Source organism: Aspergillus steynii (genome assembly GCF_002849105.1).
Source record: "Aspergillus steynii IBT 23096 chromosome Unknown P170scaffold_7, whole genome shotgun sequence".
Taxonomy (NCBI): domain Eukaryota; kingdom Fungi; phylum Ascomycota; class Eurotiomycetes; order Eurotiales; family Aspergillaceae; genus Aspergillus; species Aspergillus steynii.
In genome coordinates, this window is record NW_020194404.1 from 1,011,229 (window position 1) to 1,034,673 (window position 23,445).

Here is a 23,445-nt window from a genome sequence, read left to right on the forward strand (position 1 = left end):
GGAGGTTTTTTAACGGTTTCTTTTCTTTTTCCTGGCTGGTCTTATCACCCAGCATCGGAAGGTGTCTTGGAAAAGGATCAAACTACCTACTCACTAAGCCAGAGGTGACTACCTAGTCGTTTGTCCGTCCAGGATGTTATTTTGTCTGGACCGGTATTTAATCTATTAAAGACACACCAGCGACATTTTGGTGGCCGGGGGGGTTATTGGATCGCAGGCAAGAGGTTCGTGCCCAATGAGAGCAGGGATGGGAATGGAGGTTCGGCTGAATGCTTTGGATTGGATTGGATTTTTCCTCTTGTTCCCATGAGAAGGATGTCAATCATACCACGCATGGTCATGATCTAAACCAGGGCCTGGGAAGGAATCCGAATGGGAGGTCGAGGTCAAGGGTGGACTCGAGGATTGTGGGGTAACGAACTGGAAGCTAAAGGCCCTAGTACCATGCTACGCCCTCCGTACGGAGTATGTCTTCGCTAGCTGTTAGGACTCGGCAAAGGCATGGTACATAGCATGAGAGTACAAAGTAGGTCATCTCGATGGTGCTTGTGTACCATCACACGCCGTACCCCAAGGACTACCGAGAAGGGAAAAAGGGAGGGAAAAATGCCTCCACAGAATAATCATTAAAAAGAATCAAAATAAAAAAATCGAGAAAATTAAAGAAAAGAAAATAAAAGGCGCGCCGCGCACACATGTCAGATGAATAAATACCTACATACCGTACTCCGGAGTAGATAGGCAGGGGGCATTTTGCAGGCCGTGACAGATCTCGAGGCCAGATGGTTGGAGGGATCGGAGCTACTACTTGATACCGACCTTACCGATCGTTCAGAGGATTTGATAGCGATGTCAATCAAGGCCGGTCTGATTGGATTGTGACGACATGGTCTGAGCTGCACTACATGGATCACTTGGATGGGATGAGGGATGACTGGACCGGCGGCGGACAGGGATGTCCAACGCGGTTTAGTCGCGTTTCCAACGCGAAGAGACAGATCATCTTCTCGATTACCCACTAGATCCGTCTGACTGATATCTACGGAGTATGTAGGCATGTCCATACATACGTACGTACATGTACATGGTCATCCCCCCGATCTCTCTTGTTTGCATGAGGAATTCTATCTATCTAATCCATCAGGGCGACGAGTTGATAGAGCATGGTCCATCCGGACTCGCTCGTCTCGGCCCTTCTGGAGTCGCAAGGATTCCGCTTGGCGTCCTGCGCAGTGGCTGAACTGAGCTCACTGTCAGGGGCAGGGTCATTCTTCAATAATATCACAGACCCCGTCAATAACAACGAATCCAATCATGCCCCGAACCCTACGGCGAGAGCTTGGATGCTCTAGGGGGGGCAATTCAGCTGTCATCATCAAACATGCGCACCGCCATCGCGTCACGATCTCGAATCCCCATCTGGACTCTCCCAGGTCCATCCCGCCTGATTTTCTTCTTCGCGAGGTCGAGGATGCCACTCCGACGAGTCGTTTAGTCTGTCCCACCTTGGAGTCCCGAGTGTCCGGATGATCTAAAACATGTCGCTGGTAAGGTATGTCGTACCGTGTGTATGTGCGTATGGAGTATGGACGGACGTATTGATCCTGCATTATTGTGCCGTCCCGATTTGAGACATGACCGGAACAGACGGCCCTGGAGGAATCCCGACTATTATTATGTGCGTATCCTTGATGCGCATCCTGATGGTCGGTCTCTCTCACACTCGGGCGAGGGCAAGAAAAAGCCACCCTGGAGGTGTGACCCTTGTTTAACCATAAAAAAAAAAAATAAAATACATGTGGGTTGGCCACACACCGCCTTGTAACCTGCATGGCCTAATTTTTTTCTTTCTTCTTTTCTCCCGCTGTGGTTGGTGAAGACCGGTTTGTCTGCATCCAGACAATGAAGAACCCCCGGGTCCTGGATGGACACCTCACGCCCCCTCGGTATTTGTTCCTTAGGTGTCATTTGCTATCTCGTTGGTCGATCGGGTACCCGTAAATCTTTTTTTTTTTTTTTTTTTGTTTTTTGTTTTCTTCGCTTTCCTCCATCAATCATCAGCTGGACAGGTCAGAAAGCACAGAAGACCGGTATTGATTGGTATTGGAGGGAGAGCTCTTCAGGCCGATGATTCGGTCGAGGCAAACACCCGGTGTCGGTTTCGTCATTTCCATTTTCTAAATTTACCAAACAAACGGCGCTAAACCCGCACATCACGCGTTCTCGCCACTTTTTTGATTTATATTTATACTCTGAGAATTGATGCCACTTTATAAAAAGAACTCGACGATGGGTGATTTGTAGTAGTTTTTAGGAGTAGTAGGAGGTCACCATTCACGATGCTATGAATTGATGATTGTTCCCTACTCCATACTTCCTATGATAGCAATGTAGCATGTAGACTCCTACGCCTACTCCGTAGGCAAGTGACAAGCAGCCTGACTAAGCGCGGATTGTGATTGCACTTGACCATCCATCAATCACCAGGGCTCCTTCCCAAGTCATCTTTCCTTCCCCCCCTCCAACTCCAACGAGCGAAAAGCTCCGCCTCCCCCTTTCCTTCTTTTTGCCTGGTCCCCACCACCTTTGCCATTTTCATTATTATTATTCTCGCCATTATTCATGCTTTGAGTTTCTTGTTTGTGCCCCCCCTCCCCTTCAGCGCTGCTCTGTTCCCGGGACCGTTGGCGACCATGGGGCTGCGACCCTGATTGGGTTAAGTCGTGGTTGACGGGCCTCTCAGCGGTCGAGATCGAGTAGGAATTATGTCCGATTATCCTCGACTGCCCACTCGAGGCAGCTCTTCCTCGCCGACTCCCCCTCCCCCTCCCCCCCCGGCTCCCGTGCAACAGGGTCACAAGTATTCCAACCGCGCCGCCAGCGCCCTGGCAAGATTTGCCCAGCCGTTCTTTTCGGGGTCGAGACCTCCCAGTCCGCAAACTCCAGGGGGACGTGCAGACCTCGCTGCCGGTCCCCGCCTTACTAGGTCCAAGTCTTTGTATAGCTTCCCCGCCTCCAGCCTTCATCCCTCTCCCCTTTTCTTTGTGTATCCACCGGGGAAGCATTGAGAATAATTGGAATTCAATTTCGTTTCCGCCGTCTTTTTTTTTTTTTTTTTCTTTTTTTCTTTTTTTTCTTTTTTCTTTATTTTTTTTGTAACCCTTCCCGTTCTCCCGTCGCACTGCTGACCTCCGCGGAATATCATTCCCTCTCCCGGAGTTCCTTTGTCTTTCGTGAACTGAGAATGCTAAGGATGCTCGAGCTCCGCGCAATCCTCCGTGCTTTGGAAACCTTGTTCTAACATCCCTAACTAGACCCGGCACATCCCAGACGGTTACCCACAAGACGGGTATACCAATTGCGGCATTGGACATTTCTCCCCAACGGACACATGCAGTAATCGGAGGCAAAGAAATCCTCAAAACCATTCGCGTTTCACCTGATCATCTGTCCGAGGAATTCAATCTCCGCAATGCCATCATCAGTTACTCCTCCACCCACCATGTGGGGAGTGGTCTCTCTGCGCGACACAAGGACCAGCTGACGGTGAGAGACGTGAAGTGGTCACATGGTACCTATGACCAGATCATCGCCACGGCCGTGGCCAACGGCCGCATTGTGCTCTACGATCTACACCGGACCGGCCTTGAATATTGCCGGTTTCAGGGGCACAATCGCCAGGTCCACCGATTGGCTTTCAACCCGCATAGACCGCATCTGTTGTTATCCGGCAGCCAGGATTCTTCCATCCGGATGTGGGACCTGCGCGTACCCTCGATAGAGCGGGGTGCCTCGGTCTGTGGCAGCAAGGAGCATTTCAACGGAAATAGCGATGCCATCCGGGACATACGGTGGTCGCCTAGTGACGCGTCCATGTTTGCAACCGCTACGGACAGCGGCGCCATCCAACTGTGGGACATTCGGAAAACGAATGCACCGGCCATGAGAATCACAGCCCATGACAGACCCTGTTTCTCGGTGGACTGGCACCCCGATGGAAAGCACATCATTAGTGGCGGCACGGACAGGCAGGTCAAGGTGTGGGACTTCTCGTCTTCGGCGGAGCGTAGACAGAAGCCGACTTTTCAATTTCGGACCCCGCAAGCAGTCCTAAACGTACGGTGGCGCCCGCCATCCTGGGCTCGGGAGCCGGAAAGCACCGGGGATTGGCAGTCTACCCAGGTGGTGACTTCCTATGACAAAGAAGATCCGCGTATTCACCTGTGGGATCTTCGTCGGCCGCACATACCCTTCCGCGAATTTGATAGATATGACTCACATGCCACCGACTTGCTGTGGCATTCGAAAGACCTGCTGTGGACGGCCGGCGAGTCCGGTGCATTTACCCAGACCGACGTGCGTTACGCACCTCAGGTGGTCAATCAACGACCAACGTGTGCCGTGGCGTGGAGTCCTACCGGTGACGTACTTGCATTCGTCCAGAAGCGCCCCAGGAGAAGCACACTGGGTCTCAGCACCACCGAATTCGTAGGCCATAAAGAGGAGGAGAGTAACGGCGGTGAGGTGCTTAGTCAAAGCCCTGTCGACGACCTTCTCGATGAACCTTCTTTCGCCTCGATTCGTCACCGACATACCAAGTCGACGAGCAGTGCTCGACCGTCAAAATCATTGGGTGGAACCCCGCCCGGTACATCGGATTTCAAACAGGTCCTCCCGCTTGAGCACGTGCTGGCAAAGATCAAGCCTCCTGGTCCGTATCAGCAGGGCATGACCGGAAACATCCCAGGTGCTACAATGAGCCAGGAAGTCTTCCGGCACCTGGCTCGTCATTATTCCCCACTGCTCGGGGATTTCGATGGCATGCTTCCGGATAGCTTCCGCGGTTTCCTGGAGTCACTGACTCGCAACGCGCAGTCCGCACAAGATGCCTCGTTGATAAAGTTGGCTCAAACATGGCGCATCATCCAATTTGCCGCTATCCAAGAGCTTGAACTTCAAGCCAGAGAGCGGCAACAGGCCCCCGAGAAAGGCTCCCGCAAGGTCAAAAAGAAGCTGTCTGACGAAGGGCCTGTTGCGGAAAAAACACGAGGCTTAGAAGACGGGAGACAGGATAAAATGAAAACACGCTTTTTCAAGGGGGTGTTGGAACCCGGAGCGTCCAAGAAGCAGCTGAGAGACGCCGAGAGCGCGTCAAATATGACTACTCCTCTGGCGCAACCTCTGCCCGACTCTCCCGTCGGGTCTTCTGACAGCTCTGCTTCCCACATGACATCCTTGAATGATTTCTCGAACATTCAACCGCTGCCGCCCTCCGTCTTGAGCTCTAACACCGATACGATGAATTCCAACGATTGGTCTTCCGTTTCTGACGCCGAGCCTCGCCCCATCGCTCAGCTACAGCATCGCCATTCATCAGGCGAAAGTCCGCATTCTCGGGCAATGCTCGGCTCGCTGCCCCAAGTCCCCGAAAATGACCAGAGGTCTGCACCGCGAGCAATTGCTGGGAGAACAGACTGGCGCACGCAGAACCATCCCGACTATACGAAGGGAACTTCGGAGGAGGATGAATATGACCAGAAGATGGAAGATAAGAGGGCGGCTATCCGAGACTATAAGTCGGTTCCAAAGAAAGTTCTATCCCTCGAGTCTCCTGTAGAGACCACAAAGCCCCCAGCCTTTCATCGTCACGAATCTACCGAGAGCTTCCCGATGTTTTCTGCATCTACAGGAAGCTCACATCCCTCTAAATCATTGGGCATGTCGTTCTCCTCAGCGAGGCTGTACGGTGTATCAGAAAACGTTACTGATCCTGTGGATGAGCTTGAGGACGAAACACCTAGTAAAAGTCTATCCAAGTCAATGCTGGGCTCTGGCGCCGCTCAGAAAGAGGATCTAGTTGAAGATGAACCCTTTGAAGAAGAACTTGCAGATTCTGGTCACATCCATCTCGAACGACCTTCTAGTCCCCCTATTCTATTGAAGGAATCCACCCCTCTAAAATCACCCGACCAAGAATTTGAGACCGATTTTTTCCCTGTGCCATGGACCGCACCTGGTGAAGGGGATGACTTCGATGGACCTATAATCCCCATCAGTCCGGACGGAACAGACGTCAAGCCTTGGAGTGCCGAGGCTCTACTGAAGCAAGCAACCAGGCACTACCATAGTGGTGCCCATGTTGATGTCCAGACCGCTGCTCATTTGCTCCAGAAATTACGCATCCTCTTCCGGGACCACGAGAAGATTATTCCAAGCGAGGAGTGCGAGCTTGTCTACCAGGCTTATAACGAGCAACTTGTCCGCCAGTCGATGCCTATTGAAGCGGCCGAACTTCGACTTCTTTGCGCGCCGTGCTATCCGGCGGTCTATGAATATGCCCAGGTCGACACTTACATGAATGTGTTTTGTTTTACGTGCAAACGGCCGTATGAGAATCCCAAAAACGACAATCGTCGCTGTTACCGTTGCAGCACCCCCCAGGAACCCTGTACAATTTGCATGAGCATTGATCCGCCCCCAGAATGGGTGGCTGAACAAACCGCATCCCCGTCGCCCTCCAGTCCTGAGTGGGAGTCCGAGGCTCCTTCCCACCTTCTATCGTCACATTCTTCACTCCGGACTGAACCGATCCCACCGTCGGAATTGCAGCACATTCAAGAGAATCTTTTGAATCCTTCTAGCCCTCCTCGACCAAAGGGATCTACCCTCTGGACCTGGTGTCAAGGCTGCGGCCACGGAGGTCACATGGCTTGCATCGGCACATGGCTGAATGATATCGCTGCCAGTGAAGGCGGATGTGCCACTCCAGGCTGCATGCACGACTGCGGTCCCGGCCCACGCCGAGAACACAATCGGACGGTCTTACTCGAGGAGTCTAAGAAGCGTGACACCGTCAGCAAGAAATCTGGGTTCGGGTTTGTGAAGCGAGATGCTTGGTCACGGGGTGAAAGTAAAGCGGTCGAAAAAGTTCGGGGCATGCTCAGCGTTGGCACATCGGGTGGAACAAATGCGTCGCCCACGAGCAATGCAGGACCTAGCGCGACTTCCTCGAATTTGATGTCGCCCAAAAAGGTACGACTGGTCACCCCTAGCGAGCAGGGGAAGCGGCGAAGCGCCGCCTCTCGTGCGAGTACGGGGGGTAGCAGTGGTTTGACCGGCTGATCTTGATCTTGACGTCCTATTTATTTGTCATTGGCGGTAAATGCGATCTTTTCTTTTCTCTTCTTTGCTTTAGGCATCAGCTTCGAATATACCCATGTATTTCTAGTCTCATAATGTGTTATATGATCTTATTGCCTTGACTTATGGACCGAGTAGAACTCACGGGACATTGTCAATTGTGTGCATTTACATCGACTTTCTCTTATTGACTAAACACCATAGGAGGCCGGATTGTGCCAAATGGTTTCCACACTAAGCCTACACAGACGAGTCGAGGCTATTTATAACCTAGCAAAACAGTACATGCCAAAAGCCCAATGCTGGCATTGCATGCCACATAAATACAAAACCACTATTTTCATCATAAATACCAGATAGATATCAACCCGCTAAATCGCTCACTTGAAACCAACCAGAGAAAACCAAAACGAGGGAGAAAAAGATCCCAGAGAGACAAACAGCTTCGTAGTTCAAAACTTCCTTTTCTTCTTCGCAGGCGCCTTAGCTTTCGCCTGCAATTGCCTTTTCAGTTCCTCTCGCTTCCTGTCGGCCTTCTGTTCTTCAGTTTCCGGCTCCGTGGGAGGTTCGCTTGCGCGGGGCTCTGATAGTCTTGGTTGGTGTTTAGGCTCTTCAGGTGAGAGAGACTTTCTCGCGAAGCTCTTCGGTTTGGATGTCTGGCCTTTGTTGGCTGGGGGATAGTTCTCGTCTTCGGTTTCGGTGTCTGCGTCTGCGATGGGGTTGGGGCGAGATGCTGTACTACTGCTTGGGGGATGGGAAGCGGGAGCTGAGGAGGCGCTGTTTTTGGAGACCTTGTTGCCGCCGATGACGCCGAGTTTGCTTCCCGTAGGCTTTGGTTTCGGTTTCGTGCTTGGAGGAGAGGGCGAGGAGTCGGTGCTTTGCTGCGGCTCTGGAGATTTGGCCGGCGGAGCTGGAGGTTCCTTCTTTTTACCGCCGATGGTTCCTAGGCCTCGTGGTTTGGCGGAGGGCTTTTCTTGAGATTGAACGTGGGAGTTTTTGGCGTCGTCGTCTTCTGGGGTCGCGGTTCCTGAAGGTGAATGTTTGGGGGATTCCTGTTTCTGTTCCTGCCTTCTCTGTCCGCCAATGCGGCCAAGCCCAAGCGCTCGCGGTTTGGCTGGTGAAGTAGTTTGAGGTTGAGGGGTCGGTTTGCTTGGTGCTGGTCTTCCTCCGTCTAGATCTGAATCAGAGCCGGAGTCCGTTTCATCGTTATTAGTAGGCGATGTACGTGTCGGTTCAGATGTTATCGTCGGCTCATGGTCTGGTGAAGGCGAGGACCTTGCTGCCTGCGTCAGCGCTGGCTTTGGTCCTCCAATTTTCCCAAGACCCGTTGATCTTTTGGTTGGAGGTTTGCGTGGAGAAGGACTCGGAGATGCTTTCAAATCTTGCTCTGGCGCTTGCAACTTTCTGGCGTCGGGTGACTTGTCCTTGGTGTCTTTGGAACGTTTGAATCTCGGAGGCGTCTCTTGTCGCTGAGAAGCGGAATCTAAAGTTAAACAACTATGCTAGGGTGTGTATGACGAGAAAAACTTACTTCAAATTCATCATCTGTATCAATACCAGAGGCAGTATCTGTCATTCCGCCATCCTGAGGAGGTTCGGGCTCTTCGATTCCTTTGACATCGTCACGCTGAGGGAGTGCCGTAGTGCTGGCCGCAGATAGTCCGTGCCACCATCCGTCTGGAGGCGGATGAGGTGATTCTGGTTGTGCCGTAGCCTCAGAGGTAGGAAACAGCTCCGCCAGTAGGTTGGCTGCGAGATTTGTGTCTGAAGATGACTGGTTTTGTTCATCGAGCCAGGCATGCTCGTCAAAAGGTGCGACGCCTCTGATGTGTTTGGCGGCCTGTGACAGCGTCGCACCCTTTCGAACCGTTCGCAAACCAGACACTCCCGGGAAGATAGTGCTGAGGTCAACGCCCACGGACTCAAGCTTGTCAAACAGTTTACCAAGGATCCAATCTTTCCGCTTCAGTTGATCCATGAGATTCTGTTGTCGGGACTCCCAGCCCGCTTCCGCTTTGATCAACGGAAAGAGCATATACTGCGCCAACAAAGACTGGGGTTCCTTCTCGAGAAAAAGAGTCCATTCTAGTGGTCTCAGTGGTCCAGGGAGTTTCGTCGATGTGGTTAGTCTCAAGGTATCAGTTCCTGGCGATTTATGATCCAGGGTCACGTGGGTGTCCTTTTCGTTGTGAAACGCATCGCCGATCTTTTGCAATAGCATCTGATACTGCTCTGCATCTTCGCTTGGGTCGATAGTAGCCGCACTTTCATCGGCTCGCGTCAGAATTTGATGGCGGGATAGATGCTCAGACCAAACGTTGGTCAGATCAGTCATGTACAGCTCGTAGCCGTCTGACGTCAAGTGATACTTGAAGAGAAGCGGGGGCAAATCGCTCTGATTCGCAGGACATAGTCGCTGCCATTTTGTGGACATGTCTAGGAGCAGACCATGAAGATGGACAGAAGGAAACTGTGGTGCTAAACACAGAGCACGGCGTGGTTGTTTTGATGTAGTTTGGAAGGCAACGGCCGATGCGCTGGCGGAAGTGAGAGCAAGGCACTGGATCGGGAAGGTTGGCCGACCCGCTAAGCCTTCCGAAATAGGAGTGCGGCCGGACCAGCTCTGGAAAACATCTCGAACTTCATCATCTCACATGCCAACCTTCATGGTTTATCGGCCTTTCTCCACGAAAAGATTATATTAATTATCGCCGCTCACCGTACAGAACACAGCGCCGTCAACGTCATTATGGCGTCGCGACTCCCCGATAGGTCAGGTGCGAAACGAAGCCGATCTCGATCGCCGTCGCGTCAACCCCAGAAGCTCCCCCGCAGATACGACGAGAGAGATCGATACGACTCCGACAGGCGGAGGGACGACAGACGCGGGCCTCCACAATCCCAGCCGCGGAATATGAGAGACCAGGTGCGGCTCAACCAGCTGCAGGAGGACGAACAAGAGCGAGAGTGGGTGGCGCAGGAAGACATCTTTGTCTTGAAACAGGCCAAAAAGAAAGCAGAGATCCGAGTCAAAGAGGGACGCGCGAAGCCCATCGATTGGCTTACGGTGACCCTGCGAGTGATCGATCCCACGAGGAACCCCCTCGACGACGAAATTGCGGACTCGGATCTTGACCTGGTGGATCCCGATGGTGTTTTCGAGGGACTGTCGCCGACGCAATTGAGCGACCTAGAGAAGGATATCGATACATTCGTGGGCCTTGAATCAAACTCGCAGAACAGGGATTTCTGGAAGGTATGTGCTTTGAAGGTTGTTGGACTCGAGTAAGGTGTGGAAAGCTGATCGCCGGTATTTTCTTCATTTAGACCATGAAAATCATTTGTCGCGACCGTCAGAAGACTGCCGCCCCGGAAGGGCGTGCGATCAGCTCTGTTGCCGCGGATATAAACCGACTGTTGAGTCCAAAGACATACGAGCAGCTCCAGGCCCTTGAAGTCAGCGTCAAGAGAAAGTTGGATTCCAACGAACCTATCGATACCGATTACTGGGAGGAACTTCTACGCAGCCTTTCGGTCTGGAAGGCTCGTGCGAAGCTGAAGAACGTCTATCAAGCCGTTATAGACGAGCGTGTTCGGGGTCTTCGCGATCAGCAACGCGAAGAGGCGGAATCGGTGCGCGCAAAACTTGCGCCATTAGCTCCTATTGCCCAAACAGCTCCTGGAGAGAAGCCTGGATTTGATGAGCGTGAGTTCCAGGGTCTTGACCCCGATCCATTGCTCCAGGTCCGCCCGGAGGACAAGGTTTTGGAGATAGTGGATGAGACAGCCTTCTTGGACCAAGTGGTAAGCCATGTTGCTTTCGCCATTGTCTTTTCTTACCACCCCCACTGTACTGATTAGTTTCGCAGGCCCGGGATCGTCAAAAAATTCTGAAGATGGGTTTCGTCCCTCTGCGTCAGCGACAGGCCGAAAAGTCTTCGGCTGCCCCTGTGAATCAAACGTCGAATGTGCCAGTCGCTACCGCACCGACTCGCTTCTCTGCCATCCCCAACGAGGACTTCTCACAGGCCACGAAGGCTCTATATGAAAGAGAGCTTGCGAAGGGTGTTAGCGAGAACGAAGAGATTTTCACGGGCGAGGAAGCCGTCAGTACGAGCTCACGGCCGCAATGGGCCGGTAAATACCGACCGCGCAAGCCTCGATACTTCAACCGAGTCCAGATGGGTTATGAATGGAACAAATACAACCAAACCCACTACGATCACGACAATCCACCCCCCAAGGTTGTTCAGGGCTATAAGTTCAACATCTTCTACCCGGATTTGATCGACAAGGCTAAGGCCCCGACATATCGCATAGAACGTGAACATGGACGAAAGCGCGGCCAGTCTTTCGCCGCAGCCGGGGAAGAAGATACTTGTCTCATTCGATTCATGGCTGGTCCGCCGTATGAAGACATTGCCTTCCGAATTGTCGACAAGGAATGGGACTACAGCGCTAAGAGAGAGAGAGGCTTCAAGAGTACTTTCGACAAGGTATGTGTATAAACGGGCTAATTCCACTCGGTCGAGCAATCGCTGACTTATTTGCTAGGGGATTTTACAACTTCATTTCCAATTCAAGCGAGTGAGTGAACCCTTTCAGGTCTTTTTCTGGGAATTGACCTAGCTGACTTTGGCTCGATTAGATCTATTATCGCAAGTGACGACCGCCACCGGGACCTTTTTTTTTTTTTTTTTTTTTTTTTTTTTGGGATTGTCAGGATGGCCATTTATTTTAATTGATATTACGATTCCATTAATGCTCAATCGGGTCATCCATTGATATTGTATGATTGTATGGACGAGGATCCTTCGCCCGGAGTCAGAGTCGGGTGTGGCTTTGATATCCGGAGCGCTGGGACTGTTCGACCGAAGTAGACTTGTCATTGGACTGGGATATTAACCACTCGCTCGCAAGACATTCGATCCCCAAGAGATCAACCCAGAGCTAAGACACATCATCTGCCGGCCGTCCAAGTACATAATGCGCCTGTCATCGCCCCCACGTGTGACGCCGCCATCGCACTCTTATTTTCACTTCCCATCCAGCTTCGTCTCCCTTGGGCTTCATCTTCCCGTCCGGCGTCCAAACGACCGTCGATTGCCTTCGCCACCGCTCTTCTCGAGCGGTCACGTGGCCCAGGGCCTTCAGGGCCCTTTTTCTTTTCTTTTTTCTTTTTTTCCCTCTCCTCCCCGGTGCCACACGCTAGGCGCATTGTCTTCACGGAATAAGGGGCACAGGAGGGACTGTGACGGTGCCACCGCGCCGTCTACACCTCGTTTCAAGGTTCCGGCTGGCCGGGGAAGCGGGAAAGGGCTTGATGATCTGCAGGATAGAATGAAAGACCATTGAGGACGTTCCAGGAAGCTGCCAGGAGAGTCGCCATCCCAGAAACGCTGGCGCTTTGTCTCTTGGGTTGTGGCCGGTGCCAATGGCCGACCAGACCTGCAGCTTTCCGGCCGATTTCAACCCCCGGCTGTCAAGCGTTGTAGCCACTAACACTTTCGTTGCAGCTGTTCCCCCCTCTCTGTAGCACCAGATCCAGCCTCTGCTTTGGGCCCTGGAAATTATTGGCCACCTGAATCGCGACTCGTTCCACAGCTTGGGAGGCGATTCCCGCAGTAGAACGAAGCACTTCCAGCGCCATCCACAACATCCCCAGAGCACATGATGGGGATTTTTTAATTTTCTTGCGTCTAATGCCATTTTGCTTTTTGGTTTTGGATGTTTTCCTCTGCTCTCTTTTCTTTTTATTCGAATTTCGGTCTTCATTTGGAATTTTATTTAATTTCTTTTTTCTCTCTCTCTCTGCCTTGCGTTCTCCCTCTCCGGCGCTATTTTTTAATTTCCATTTTCCATTTTCCATTTTTTTTCAACTTGAGACATCCTTCTAGACCGTTTATTTGTTTGTCGAGAACATGAAATGCATGGTGCTGGCTGTTTGCAGCAAGAGAGAACGGCCGTATGAGCTGGCATACTCCTACAGCTTCAATTAATCTATGGAATGCCCTCATTCTGAGCGATCACACAGGTCTATCCCTCTGCCATTTGATTTTCTTGCCTGCATTTATTTTCTTTTTCTTTTTCCCATTTTCTATTTTCTATTTTCTATTTTTTCTTTTTTTTCGACTTTCGTTTACTTCTTATTATCCTAATTTCTTGGTATCGATTTTGTTTAAGCCCCTCAATTTCTTCATTTCTCTAGCCCAACCGGTCTTCTCTTTTCTACCCTACAACTATCAAAACCTTTTAATTCCTGGCATGGGCGAACCTTGTACAAATCCATTAAAGTTATTCTAATAATCTCTCCCCCCCTCCTCGTGCTTAGACCTCCTCAGTTGGATAGAGCCTACACTTTCTTGTCTTGTCCTTTGTGAAGAAGAGAAGGGAAGAACGACCATACAGGATGGACCGTTACGTGCCCTCTTCAAACTTCCAGCTAGGTCCGATTCCTTCTGGCCGAGCGACTCCGCTTCAATTTATTTCAAAACGAACAGAGACGGCCGGCTCGTCGTCGGTCTCTGATGGCGCGCTGGGGGAAACATCTCGCCATAGCAACCCCTGCTCGACCATCGAGAACTGGACGAGCTCTAACTCTCGCAGTCCGGGGTCGATGATTTCCTGCCAGCACCCATGCGCCGTTGGAATGCCCCCCAGCTACTCCATGGGTCCATCTCACCCCCCGATGGAGACGGTGGCGGAGGGAGGGCCCCGGGTGTTTCCCTACGACCAAGGCTGGCCGAGCTCGTTGATGGCGCCCAGTTCCACCACGGCTCCATTGCAGCCCGGCCTGCGTCGTTCCCATGAATACAACGGCCCTCCAGAATGGGGACGTGAGACAGACGGCAGTACTTTCAATCCGGACCCCTCCTCGTACGCTTCTTCTCGCGCCCACGTCTCGCCTCAGCATCAGCCCGAGGCTTCTGGAACACACTATCCCTCCACGACCTTATCACCGCCGTCGCCCACCATCTCCGTCGCCTCGTACCAGTCCGGGCACGGCAGCAGCAAGCCTCATCCTTCTAGCACCAAGCCGGGGATGGAGCGTGACGACATGCAGACCAGCCCCGAGGACACCGAAGAGGATGCCAACGCGGACCCTCCTTATTCGTTACTGATCTACCAAGCTCTACGGAATGCCCCGGACATGAAGCTGCCCCTCCAGGGTATCTACAGCTGGTTTGTGAAAAACACGGCCAAGGGGAAGGACCGGAACTCCAAAGGCTGGCAGAACAGCATTCGTCATAACCTGTCCATGAACGCGGTACGTATCTCTCCTATCTATCTCTCGGGAGAGACGCACGGAAGGAAGTGGAGAAACGACAGATAAAAGAAAAAGAAAAAGAAACACCCCCTCGTATTGTGATTGAGACTTACATCTTTGTGCGACAGGGCTTTGAGGCGGTTCGAGAGGAATCGGTGCCCGGCAAGAAATCGGTCAACTACTGGCGCCTGACGGACGAAGCCGTCAAGAACGGCATCCAATCTACAACCCGGTATAGAAAGCAGGCGAATTACAAGAAGACGCTGGGGTCGGACCCACCGGCACCTCAACGCCAACGATCTGGCGCCAAAGGAGGCAAGGCGACGAAAATCACTGCCAAGTTTCGAGGCCATGTGAGCCAGGACGAGTTGCGACGCGAGCGATGCCGGCAACGCCTGGCGTGCCAGCGTCGACCGCCGAAAGGGCTGTACGGTCAGTACTACCACCATCACCAGTCCCCCACGACGACGGTGTCACCCTTCCATGTGCCAGGGCCGCCTCTGACTCGCCCGTCCGTCGAGCCCTTTGATTTGGGGAGCGTCGTCGGGTGCGCTGACGCCCCTCCCTGCACTCCGATTTTCTGTGACATGGCGGGGCCTGCGCCGGATTGTCCGGCCATGGATAACGGATTCATGGGCTGGTGCGTGCTGCAGCCTTTTCCCCATGGGCTGTTGACGGGGCCCGAAATCTCATCGGATCTTCACCTGGGGGTATAACGACTCTCTGGAGGCCTATAGGTCCAGAGGAATAACCGGAGGGGCTCAGGCCGTGCTGACCGACCACCTGCATATCTAATGTACTTTAGCCATTTTAATAGCCTGTCATTGCTGGGCTTTCTTATTCGATGCATTTTCCATCGGGGTCACATTTTCGGTGTTATTGCTTTTTTTTTTTTCTTTTCTTTTTCCCCTGGGGGTGATTTGTTTCTTTGAAAAATTTTCTAATTTTGTTTATTACGGGTTTTTTCCGAGTCTTTCGTTTCTCTTCCCTTGTTACTTTTCCTTTGTCTTCAGAGGAGGTTCCTCTTTCCCAGGATTTGATATGAATTCTTTTTTACACCGGTGTGGCGTTGTGGAATTGCAACATGCAACGCGTGGCCTGTTCTGCAGATGAATGATGCGCCGATGACGAGAACGCCGATGGGAAAAGCAACCAAAAATAAATCCATCCGGACCCGTCGGAGGGTGCGAAATAACAATAATCGCATAATATGAATTTGACCGAACCCAGGCGATAGTAATCTGTCTGCTAAGCTCCCAAGAGGCCCGGTGATTGGCGCGCAGCCCGTCGAGGCCCATCCCGGCCCTATACACCCAGGGATACACTCAGGGATGCCTCTCTGGCACCGCCGAAGAGAACTCCTGCGCTGGTTCAATTAAGTCTTTAATTCAATTCTGACTCACACTTGATAGTTGATGCCCAATGATTCGACTCGTCCTAATCCCGTTCATTTACCTCACACACCACCGACATCGTGAGGTCGATAGTAGGTATGTAACTACTCCGTTACTAACGATGTCTGTCTGCATGCACGATGGAGTATAGGAAGTACTGACTCGCTGCTCTGCTTATTGATTCTCCACCAAACTACTGGCGAAATCAAGATCCCCTGATCGATCACTGTCCCCCGATTCGATGGGAAAACGTGCCGCCCTCCATCGCCAATTGCTTTTCTTCGGCCGCGGCTGTTGGGCCCACTATCTTTCTCTTCTCTTCCCTTTTTTTTTCTCTTTTCTTCTTTTCTTTTTTTTCCTGTTGGATTATGGAATTTCGTCCTCACCGGGCTGCCGGTACTGACGACTGATAACAGAAAATAACAACAGAAACGGTTACCAATCAGATCTTCCTCTCTCTCTCCCTCTCTCCATGACATCTCAATGGTTCGTATTACCCACCAACCGACCAACGTCTCGCCTCCGGCCATTGGGGTTTTCTTCGGCACGCCAGAGTAGTTTCTGGGCATCATGCATCCGATGACAAATGATGTGAATCATAGTGGAACCGGGGTCTCTTCATGCGATCTCCCATTGTGCCTTGTCAATTGTGTACCACGACAATCCCTTTCTATTCTCCCTGCCTGGGGTTGGAACCTGGAAGAGGGGGAGACGAGAACAAGACCAGGCCCCTGGTCGTCGTTCCCCATCGTGATCGTGCGTCTGTCAGCCGGTTTTACCCTGGAAATGCTTTTGACAGCTGTGGGTCTACTCTATACTCATTACTCATGTATCAACTCTTCGTGGGACTTTCTGAGCAATAAGCCAGAGCCCCGGATCGAACCACTTCACCTTTCTAGGTTTGAACTACTCTGGATGTAGTAAGTCCTCGTTCCAAAGGTCCTATCCGATGTCTCTCTTACGGCTATTCTAGTGCACGCATGGGAGAAAATAATATTTCACGTTAAAAAATTAAAAATAAAAATAAAACACAAGAAACGAGGGTTCAACAAGAAATCTACGGTAGCGACCGTGCCAACCCGTCAAATAAATTGACAGCCTGCAAATGGTAGCGCTACCATTCAGGCCAAGCGGGTCGGCGTCACGATGGCAGACCTGCAAGTAGGTTTGACGGGCGGATCAAAAGGACCTGGTGCCAATGGGAATACGTGTGTGAGAGCTGCGTTTATGCTTCCCCCTACTGCAGCACGACAACACTAGACTACGAAAGCGGTCCTTCGGAGCCAATAGGATATGCGCCGACAATTCCCTGCAACCAGCTGGCGCAAACGCGAAGGACTAATTCTGCAGCTGGAATGAGTACGGCGTCATGCTCTCTCTCCTTCTCCCCTCTTCTATCTCCTCCACCCGGCGACAGCCAGCAGCAGCATACCCCTGCGCGCGCAACCTCTTCTGAGTGGATTGACCGGCTGAACCATCTGGATGGCAAGGGTGGTGGCACCGGCTTCGATCCAATCTGGTCCCGTGAAGGGCTGCGAGTAAGGTGATGTCGGTCAGGATTCAGGAAATGTCTCGTCCGGGAGATCGTGACCATCCTGACGGGGTAGAATGCTCAGCAATCTGGATCCGCGGGATGCACTCTTACACAATCTGGGCTCTATTGAACGCATTCCCCACGATCTATACCGGTTTTCTTCCCCCCCCCCCCGCCGCTTCTCTCCCTCGAATCCCATTCTCCAGCCGGTCTACAGCCCCATCATGAAGAAACAGGTCGTTCTTCACGACCTGTGTGGGTCTCCTGCCATTTCCAACCCTGCTCTTCCTGGCTCTTCCTCTGATAGGCAGACTAACCAAGTACCCCTTAGGCCTCTCTCCTCGGAAGACGGGGGAAAATGGCGCAGGTGATCTTCCAGAAGTCGACAGTAGTGCGACAAAAGTACGACACTTTGACTTCCCGGGCTTCAAACGGGCCGTGCCGAGTGTTTAAATCGATGCGGACGCACTTGCGTTGACCTCGCTAAGCTTCCGGGTTGATGCTTGCCAAAGCTAATTCCTTTCGCTTGGATGCCACCGTGTCCGTCTCGATTCGCGGGTGACTATACTCCGGACGATGGCGAGAGAAAGACAGCGACAGAGTCAGAGACAGACGACAGACGACAGACAACAGACATGCTGGAGGCAGATTCTGCTGCGCCGAGAAAGCTCCCCCAACAAGGCATCCTGTCCTCTCCGGTACCCTATCACTAGCTACATCGTTAGCTGAGAGTTTAGCGCCCTTCTGCACAGGCACGTACATCCAGAGTGGTGTCAAGTCGTAGGCGATCGCCACATGACAGGCTGCCCTTCCCCCGGGATTGGCAGCACGGAGTAGTTAGTCCCAAGTAGTTGCTTCTGGAGTAGTTTATCCCGCACACCCCCCTCCTCACCCTCAATCTATCTATCACTTCGATATCACGGTTTTAGATTGTTTCACCTGCCCCCCCCTCCATTCAATTCCATGTCGTAAATAGATTACTCCCACCGATTGATATACCTCATACACTCTAGACCATTTCCCTTTTTTGGCCTCCCCTCCTCCATCGCAGCGCACGACTAATCCCCATTCGACCTAACCCGCTGCCTTCCAGGTTGCCTTATTTCCTTTCCTTTCCTTTTCTTTTTCATTTTCTGGTCTTCCCTTACCGCTATGCCTCAACTGTCACGAATGTGTCACCTTCCAATGCAGGTCGATGTAGGTTCTGATGCTAGCAGCAGTTGTGGACAAGATCCGACCTCCGGCCGGGACCTTGCGACACCCTCCCATACTCCCCCGGCTAGACTAACGCCGGACCTTATCTGACTTTCTTTATTTTATTTTTTTTCCAACCAGGAAGTACTTGCTAGGAAGAGGACTTTGCAGTGTCTCAGGGTTGGGTATCATCACGGTAGCGCCCGAGGCTGGTATCACGTCGGCTTTTCGTTCCCAGGGAGCTTGGACGGACGAGATTAGAATCCTGTCCGACCTTGTTTTTTTTTTTTTTTTTTCTCGTCTACTCTGGGATCTTGGGGGTTGGAGAGGATGGTGCTAATTAATTATTAACTAATTATCATATTTTTTCCAATTAAAAAAAGGTACACAAAGTACGGAGTGCTCCGTACTTTGCAAAGTATGAGGGAGTGAGCACCTGTGCAATTGAAGTAAGAAATAAATACTACATAGTTACCTACTAGTATCAATGATTCTAGAGAGCAGGGGTTCGAAACGAGGCCGTCGTCAGGACCGTCCTTTCTTCACCGCTTCACGCAGCCCAGGAGGTGGCATGGATGGCGACCGAAGGAACCGTACTTTGAACATGGGCCTGCAGCCATGGTACATGTGGCTCCGGCAGTGGTTACAGAGTGACAGTCGCATCTCATCATCGGGCGTTTAGCGAGGTTGTCCACGGTCCATCAGGAGATAGGCTCGTGTTGCCTTGCCACCTACCTATCTAGCCACGGGAGATGTCCTCGGTGAGTGATTCCTGCAGGAATTAATCTATGGATTGTCTGTTATTACTGAAGCCATTGACGAAGGTTCCAAATCCAGGGGCAAATTAACAGAGATAGCCGCCACAATAATCAGAAAAAGAAAAAAGAGGAGAGAAAAATGACACCAGTGAAGGATCCAATCACATCCCGGGAATATAAATAAACACGATCGACTGTACAGCAGTCTCGCAGTCCCTTTCGCAACCGAAGGGAAGGGAACAATGAAGGGGATCCTCCTATCCTGTCCAACGTCAGCTGCAGACCATTCCTGCACAGACATCGCGCTGGGATGTCATCCTTCGGCTTCGTTTCGGTCTGGCGCGCTGCTGTGTAAGGTAGGTAGGCAGGTAGGTTAGGTTAGGTTGGTGTTCGCCTGTCACTCCCTTCACCCTTGATTGTCTGGTCTGCCAAAGTACCGCGCCGTACTTTGTGTTTTTTCTTCCCTTTTTCTTGTCGACCCTCTATACCTCCTAGTTTCCCCTCTTCATCTGACTCTAGGGAGATACTACATAGTTACTAGTTCCTCTAACGGTGAACAGACGCAGAGCACAGATCTCTCCATTCCTGCACCCTCCCTTCGACTACCCATAACCATCCCCTGGGTATCTGCCTCTCTACCCCTCCTCATTCTCGAGCCTTGCCTGTCATGTCCACGCACAAAAGGACGAACACGCTTGCATACATACGTCTATGTATGCATGTACCAGTATGCGTAGGTAGCCTCCATGCCACTAGCCAGACTACGTAGGTCCCAACCACCGCTCGGCTCCGAGGCTATGCTTGACAGGGTAGTAAGCACGGGATAGCAGTCATGGTTGTGGTCGCGATGAGATGCCGGAGACAAGAGCATTTTTATCTGCCGGGTGGGTGGGTGGCAAGGGATGGGATGGGAGGGTGGTACAGAGCTGTCTGTCTGGCGTGCTGGTTCCGGTCCAATGTAGTACATGATGCCATCTCATCTCATCTCATCTCATTTCATCGTAGCTCGCTCGTGCGCTAAGGGGACAGAGGGTCTACGGCGCCAGAGAGCAGGAGTTATGTTATCTGTCCGGTTGATCTCAATGGAGATTGTGATCGTGATCTCGATTGCGATTGCCCTGCGCTGGGATTCGGACGTTGAACCAGGTACACGGGGTGGGAGTTCTATATCCACATCCGCATCTCCATCCACAGCTCCATCCGCGGCCACGGGGGTGGGAGAGGCAGAGCAAGACCTGGTTCTCACCCAGACGCCGTATGCAGTCGAAACGAGAAGGCGAGGGAGAAAATCCTACGCTGGAGCAGAAAACCCTACTTAGCCAGGGTCTACCACCCTCCCTCCAGCCCTCCGTTCAGCTGGATCCAATCTAATGTACTCCGTAAGTACTTGCTGTATGTAGGTAGGCTGTAGGTAGGTCCTTAGTTCCAGTCGGTGTCGGTCTTATTTGCAATTCCTTCCCTTCACCTGCTTCTGTCATGTAGGTTTATGTCCTTACTTAGCTGGTCTTATCTAACTAGCCGGGGACTGGGGCGGAAGACTCCGATCCAGACCAGACCATCCCCATGGTTTCTTTTTTCTTTTTTTTTTTTTTTTCCCACCTTTAGAGGATTTTTTTGGTCTTGGTCTTGGCTGTGGCCAGGTCAGCAGGTGCAGATGGGCGTGTGGCTTTCGCTCATCTTATTGTTTCGCTGCATCGCTCGGCTGTGCCAGAATTGGGGATTAACTAGTTCGTGGGTACTTACTACACCTACCTGCCTTATATTATGCTATTTTAAATTAGTTGCTTCTCGTGTCTCACTTTCACTTGAACTTTCACCTTCACATTCTCCCAACCGAAAAAGGAACGAGAATGTCAAGAGCGAAGGGAAAAAGTCCCAACCCAGACCCAATTCCAAAACTATACTATGGACATCGGACCAGTAGTTTCTTACTCTCGTTTGGACTAGCCCCTGGATACCGCTGTTTCTTTTTCTCGGTTTGTCTTCTCTTTCGTTGCTTTTTCTCGCGTCTCTTTTCCCTCCCGGCTTATGGGACAGGGATGGAAGAGGTTTACTTTCACTTTCATTTTCACTTTAGCAGTGTCTTGAAGCCACGCGTGCTGGTCCTCCAGGTCCTGCCTATGTTGATGCCGTGCTGGGCCGTCCCGTGTTTTCTGCCGTGTGCTGCTGTGCTGGCCATGATATGCGAGTAGATGGTGGTCCTATAGGAATTGTTGGAGGGACTTACTTCTTGGTGGTATTTTGCATTGCATGGTGTAGGAGGGAGATACTGGAAAGACCGAGCATGTGCTGCAATGCTCAATGGCACTATACATTTATTGAATAGTCTTAAGGACATGGGGTGTTGGTTTCGGTGTTGGTGGTAGTGGTAGTGTCGCATTGGCTACGTCCCTGCTCTGCACAATATATATCCATACGTGTGCCCACCTGCACCCCTCAGAGACTAAATAGCCGGTATTGCCAGTCAGTATATAGTATGTAGTATATAGTATAGACTATAGACCAGCATCGTCTTATAGTATAGCGCATGGGACTCTGTTAAGGTTGAGATCCCAGGGGTACAGACCGACGTGGACCGACGAGACGCGAGAATAAAGAACGAGAGGACCTGGTTTCTGGGTTTTTGGGCGCTTCTACAAGGGCTAGAACCTCGGCCTTGAGACTGGTGGTGCATTGCATGTTGCAGGTAAAGGGCATCGGGGAGGATTTGACGTGGTGGTCAATGGCATGGTCTGGTCGGAGCCATCATGGTACTGTCTGCCTGCATGGTTGACAATGGCACGGGTTCGTCGGGTCGGGTCGACTCGAGACGGACACCAGTTTCACGCCCAATTCTATCATCCTATCGTCCTATCGTCTTGAATGGGCCTGGAATCTGGAGTGACTCCCCCCATGCCCCTCCATTCTTTATGCCCCGCGTTTGGCGCTGTAGAAAAGATTGGGAAAGAAAGCCATACTACCAAGCAACCTCAATAAGAATAAGAAAATTCATTGGGCCACGACCGGGAAGAATAACATTGTCGTGCTAAGCCGTGGTCTTTGTTCATCTTACTGTCTAAAAAGAGAACCATGAACCGGGCATAAAAAAAATTTCTTTTAATTTCCCATTTTCGCTTCCCACTTTAAAGAACAAACACCGATCATCCGTAATAAGGTATTCTCCTTTCTTTTCTCAATTTCTCATCGCGCTTAGCGCTTGCCAGCCTTCTCCTGAGACTCCTTGAGAACCTTCTTGACGATCTTCTGCTCCTCGATCAGGAAAGCACGGACGATACGGTCCTTGACGCAGCCAGCGCAGCGGGATCCACCGTAGGCACGGCTGACGTTCTTCTTGGGGCGGGAAATCTGAGAGTACTCCCGGGGACGGAGGGCGGGGATCTGTAGAGGAGGAAGAAAACGTCGTCAGTTTCTGGTAGAACCCTGGTAGAAGATTCGAAATGGCCATTTCGAGATGAGGTTGGCGTTCGTAGTGTGGTGTCTGATTTTTTTTTCTTCAAATCCCGTATCCCATTCCATTCCTCTGTTGGTTCGATTCGTCTCGTTGACTCCCTCCAGAGATCGCTTGGGTCGGGTCCCGTCCACACACAACGCACCAAAACCTCACTCGATGAAAATTAAAAACCAAAATCAACCGGGAGCACTCACACCGGGGAGCTTGATGCCGCAGTCACCACACTTGGGAGCAGTTCCCTTCTTCTTGATGTGGAGGTACCGGAGCTCGCCGCCAGGGGTCTTGACGATGCGAACCTTGTTGGACCGCGTGTTGTACCTGTAGACGAAAAAGAAGTCCCGTCAATATCCTGGTCACAAAGTCCACTGGTGGAACTGGATGAATCCCTGTCGCTCCAGATATCGAACGAGCATGTCGTAGAATTGTAGCGACAGAGGTGATCAAAAATGAAGGTATTCAGGGTAGAGGGGAAAATTCTCAAACGTACGGGTTCCGGCGGCGCTACAAGTTTAAAAAAAATACATGGTTAGTTTTGGCGGCTTCATCAGACGAAAAATCCCAGGACGGAAACTCACGTATTGCAATCTGTTGTTCGCCATTTTGATTGTCCTTGAACCTCAACGTCGGTGGTCAAGAAGTTTGGCGGCGGCGGTCGTCGGTTGTCGTCGTTAACCTCGTAGATTTCTGCTCTCGGGCATTCTGGACTT

The 23,445-nt window shown here is 51.6% G+C and overlaps 9 protein-coding genes across 9 annotated transcripts; 4 read left to right on the top strand and 5 right to left on the bottom strand.

The window, feature by feature from the left end:
• Window positions 1-1,164: 1,164 nt before the first annotated feature.
• P170DRAFT_248389 (uncharacterized protein) lies at window positions 1,165-2,227 on the bottom strand. The gene has a single exon (XM_024843005.1). It carries the CDS (start codon window positions 1,830-1,832, stop codon window positions 1,266-1,268), a length of 567 nt encoding a protein of 188 aa, XP_024700947.1. The 5' UTR covers window positions 1,833-2,227; the 3' UTR covers window positions 1,165-1,265.
• A 92-nt stretch (window positions 2,228-2,319) lies between these two features.
• Window positions 2,320-7,415, top strand: P170DRAFT_439386 (WD repeat protein). Its single transcript, XM_024849823.1, has 2 exons — window positions 2,320-2,998; window positions 3,315-7,415. Exons 1-2 carry the CDS (start codon window positions 2,766-2,768, stop codon window positions 7,120-7,122), a joined length of 4,041 nt encoding a protein of 1,346 aa, XP_024700948.1. The 5' UTR covers window positions 2,320-2,765; the 3' UTR covers window positions 7,123-7,415.
• P170DRAFT_457950 (uncharacterized protein) lies at window positions 7,386-9,637 on the bottom strand. Its single transcript, XM_024851754.1, has 2 exons — window positions 8,672-9,637; window positions 7,386-8,609 (listed from the first exon to the last, which is right to left on the bottom strand). Exons 1-2 carry the CDS (start codon window positions 9,572-9,574, stop codon window positions 7,593-7,595), a joined length of 1,920 nt encoding a protein of 639 aa, XP_024700949.1. The 5' UTR covers window positions 9,575-9,637; the 3' UTR covers window positions 7,386-7,592.
• Window positions 9,638-9,789: 152 nt separating this feature from the next.
• Window positions 9,790-11,848, top strand: P170DRAFT_414057 (splicing factor cactin). The gene is made up of 5 exons (XM_024847004.1): window positions 9,790-10,396; window positions 10,468-10,944; window positions 11,010-11,636; window positions 11,695-11,727; window positions 11,789-11,848. Exons 1-5 carry the CDS (start codon window positions 9,890-9,892, stop codon window positions 11,804-11,806), a joined length of 1,662 nt encoding a protein of 553 aa, XP_024700950.1. The 5' UTR covers window positions 9,790-9,889; the 3' UTR covers window positions 11,807-11,848.
• Window positions 11,849-12,077: 229 nt separating this feature from the next.
• P170DRAFT_248419 (uncharacterized protein) lies at window positions 12,078-13,029 on the bottom strand. Its single transcript, XM_024843006.1, has one exon. The coding sequence runs from the start codon at window positions 12,913-12,915 to the stop codon at window positions 12,364-12,366; it is 552 nt and encodes a 183-aa protein (XP_024700951.1). The 5' UTR covers window positions 12,916-13,029; the 3' UTR covers window positions 12,078-12,363.
• A 520-nt stretch (window positions 13,030-13,549) lies between these two features.
• On the top strand, window positions 13,550-15,123 carry P170DRAFT_449306 (uncharacterized protein; the record flags this gene model as incomplete). Its single annotated transcript, XM_024851034.1, has 3 exons — window positions 13,550-13,586; window positions 13,641-14,407; window positions 14,536-15,123. 3 exons carry the CDS (start codon window positions 13,550-13,552, stop codon window positions 15,121-15,123), a joined length of 1,392 nt encoding a protein of 463 aa, XP_024700952.1.
• A 682-nt stretch (window positions 15,124-15,805) lies between these two features.
• On the bottom strand, window positions 15,806-16,718 carry P170DRAFT_248424 (uncharacterized protein). Its single transcript, XM_024843007.1, has one exon. The coding sequence runs from the start codon at window positions 16,371-16,373 to the stop codon at window positions 15,906-15,908; it is 468 nt and encodes a 155-aa protein (XP_024700953.1). The 5' UTR covers window positions 16,374-16,718; the 3' UTR covers window positions 15,806-15,905.
• Window positions 16,719-21,022: 4,304 nt separating this feature from the next.
• P170DRAFT_248539 (uncharacterized protein) lies at window positions 21,023-21,641 on the top strand. Its single transcript, XM_024843008.1, has one exon. The coding sequence runs from the start codon at window positions 21,138-21,140 to the stop codon at window positions 21,477-21,479; it is 342 nt and encodes a 113-aa protein (XP_024700954.1). The 5' UTR covers window positions 21,023-21,137; the 3' UTR covers window positions 21,480-21,641.
• An 835-nt stretch (window positions 21,642-22,476) lies between these two features.
• P170DRAFT_364194 (60S ribosomal protein eL34) lies at window positions 22,477-23,337 on the bottom strand (the record flags this gene model as incomplete). The annotated part of the gene is made up of 4 exons (XM_024844634.1): window positions 22,477-22,665; window positions 22,933-23,056; window positions 23,226-23,239; window positions 23,314-23,337. The coding sequence occupies 4 exons, from the start codon at window positions 23,335-23,337 to the stop codon at window positions 22,477-22,479; spliced, it is 351 nt and encodes a 116-aa protein (XP_024700955.1).
• Between the last annotated feature and the right edge of the window lie 108 nt (window positions 23,338-23,445).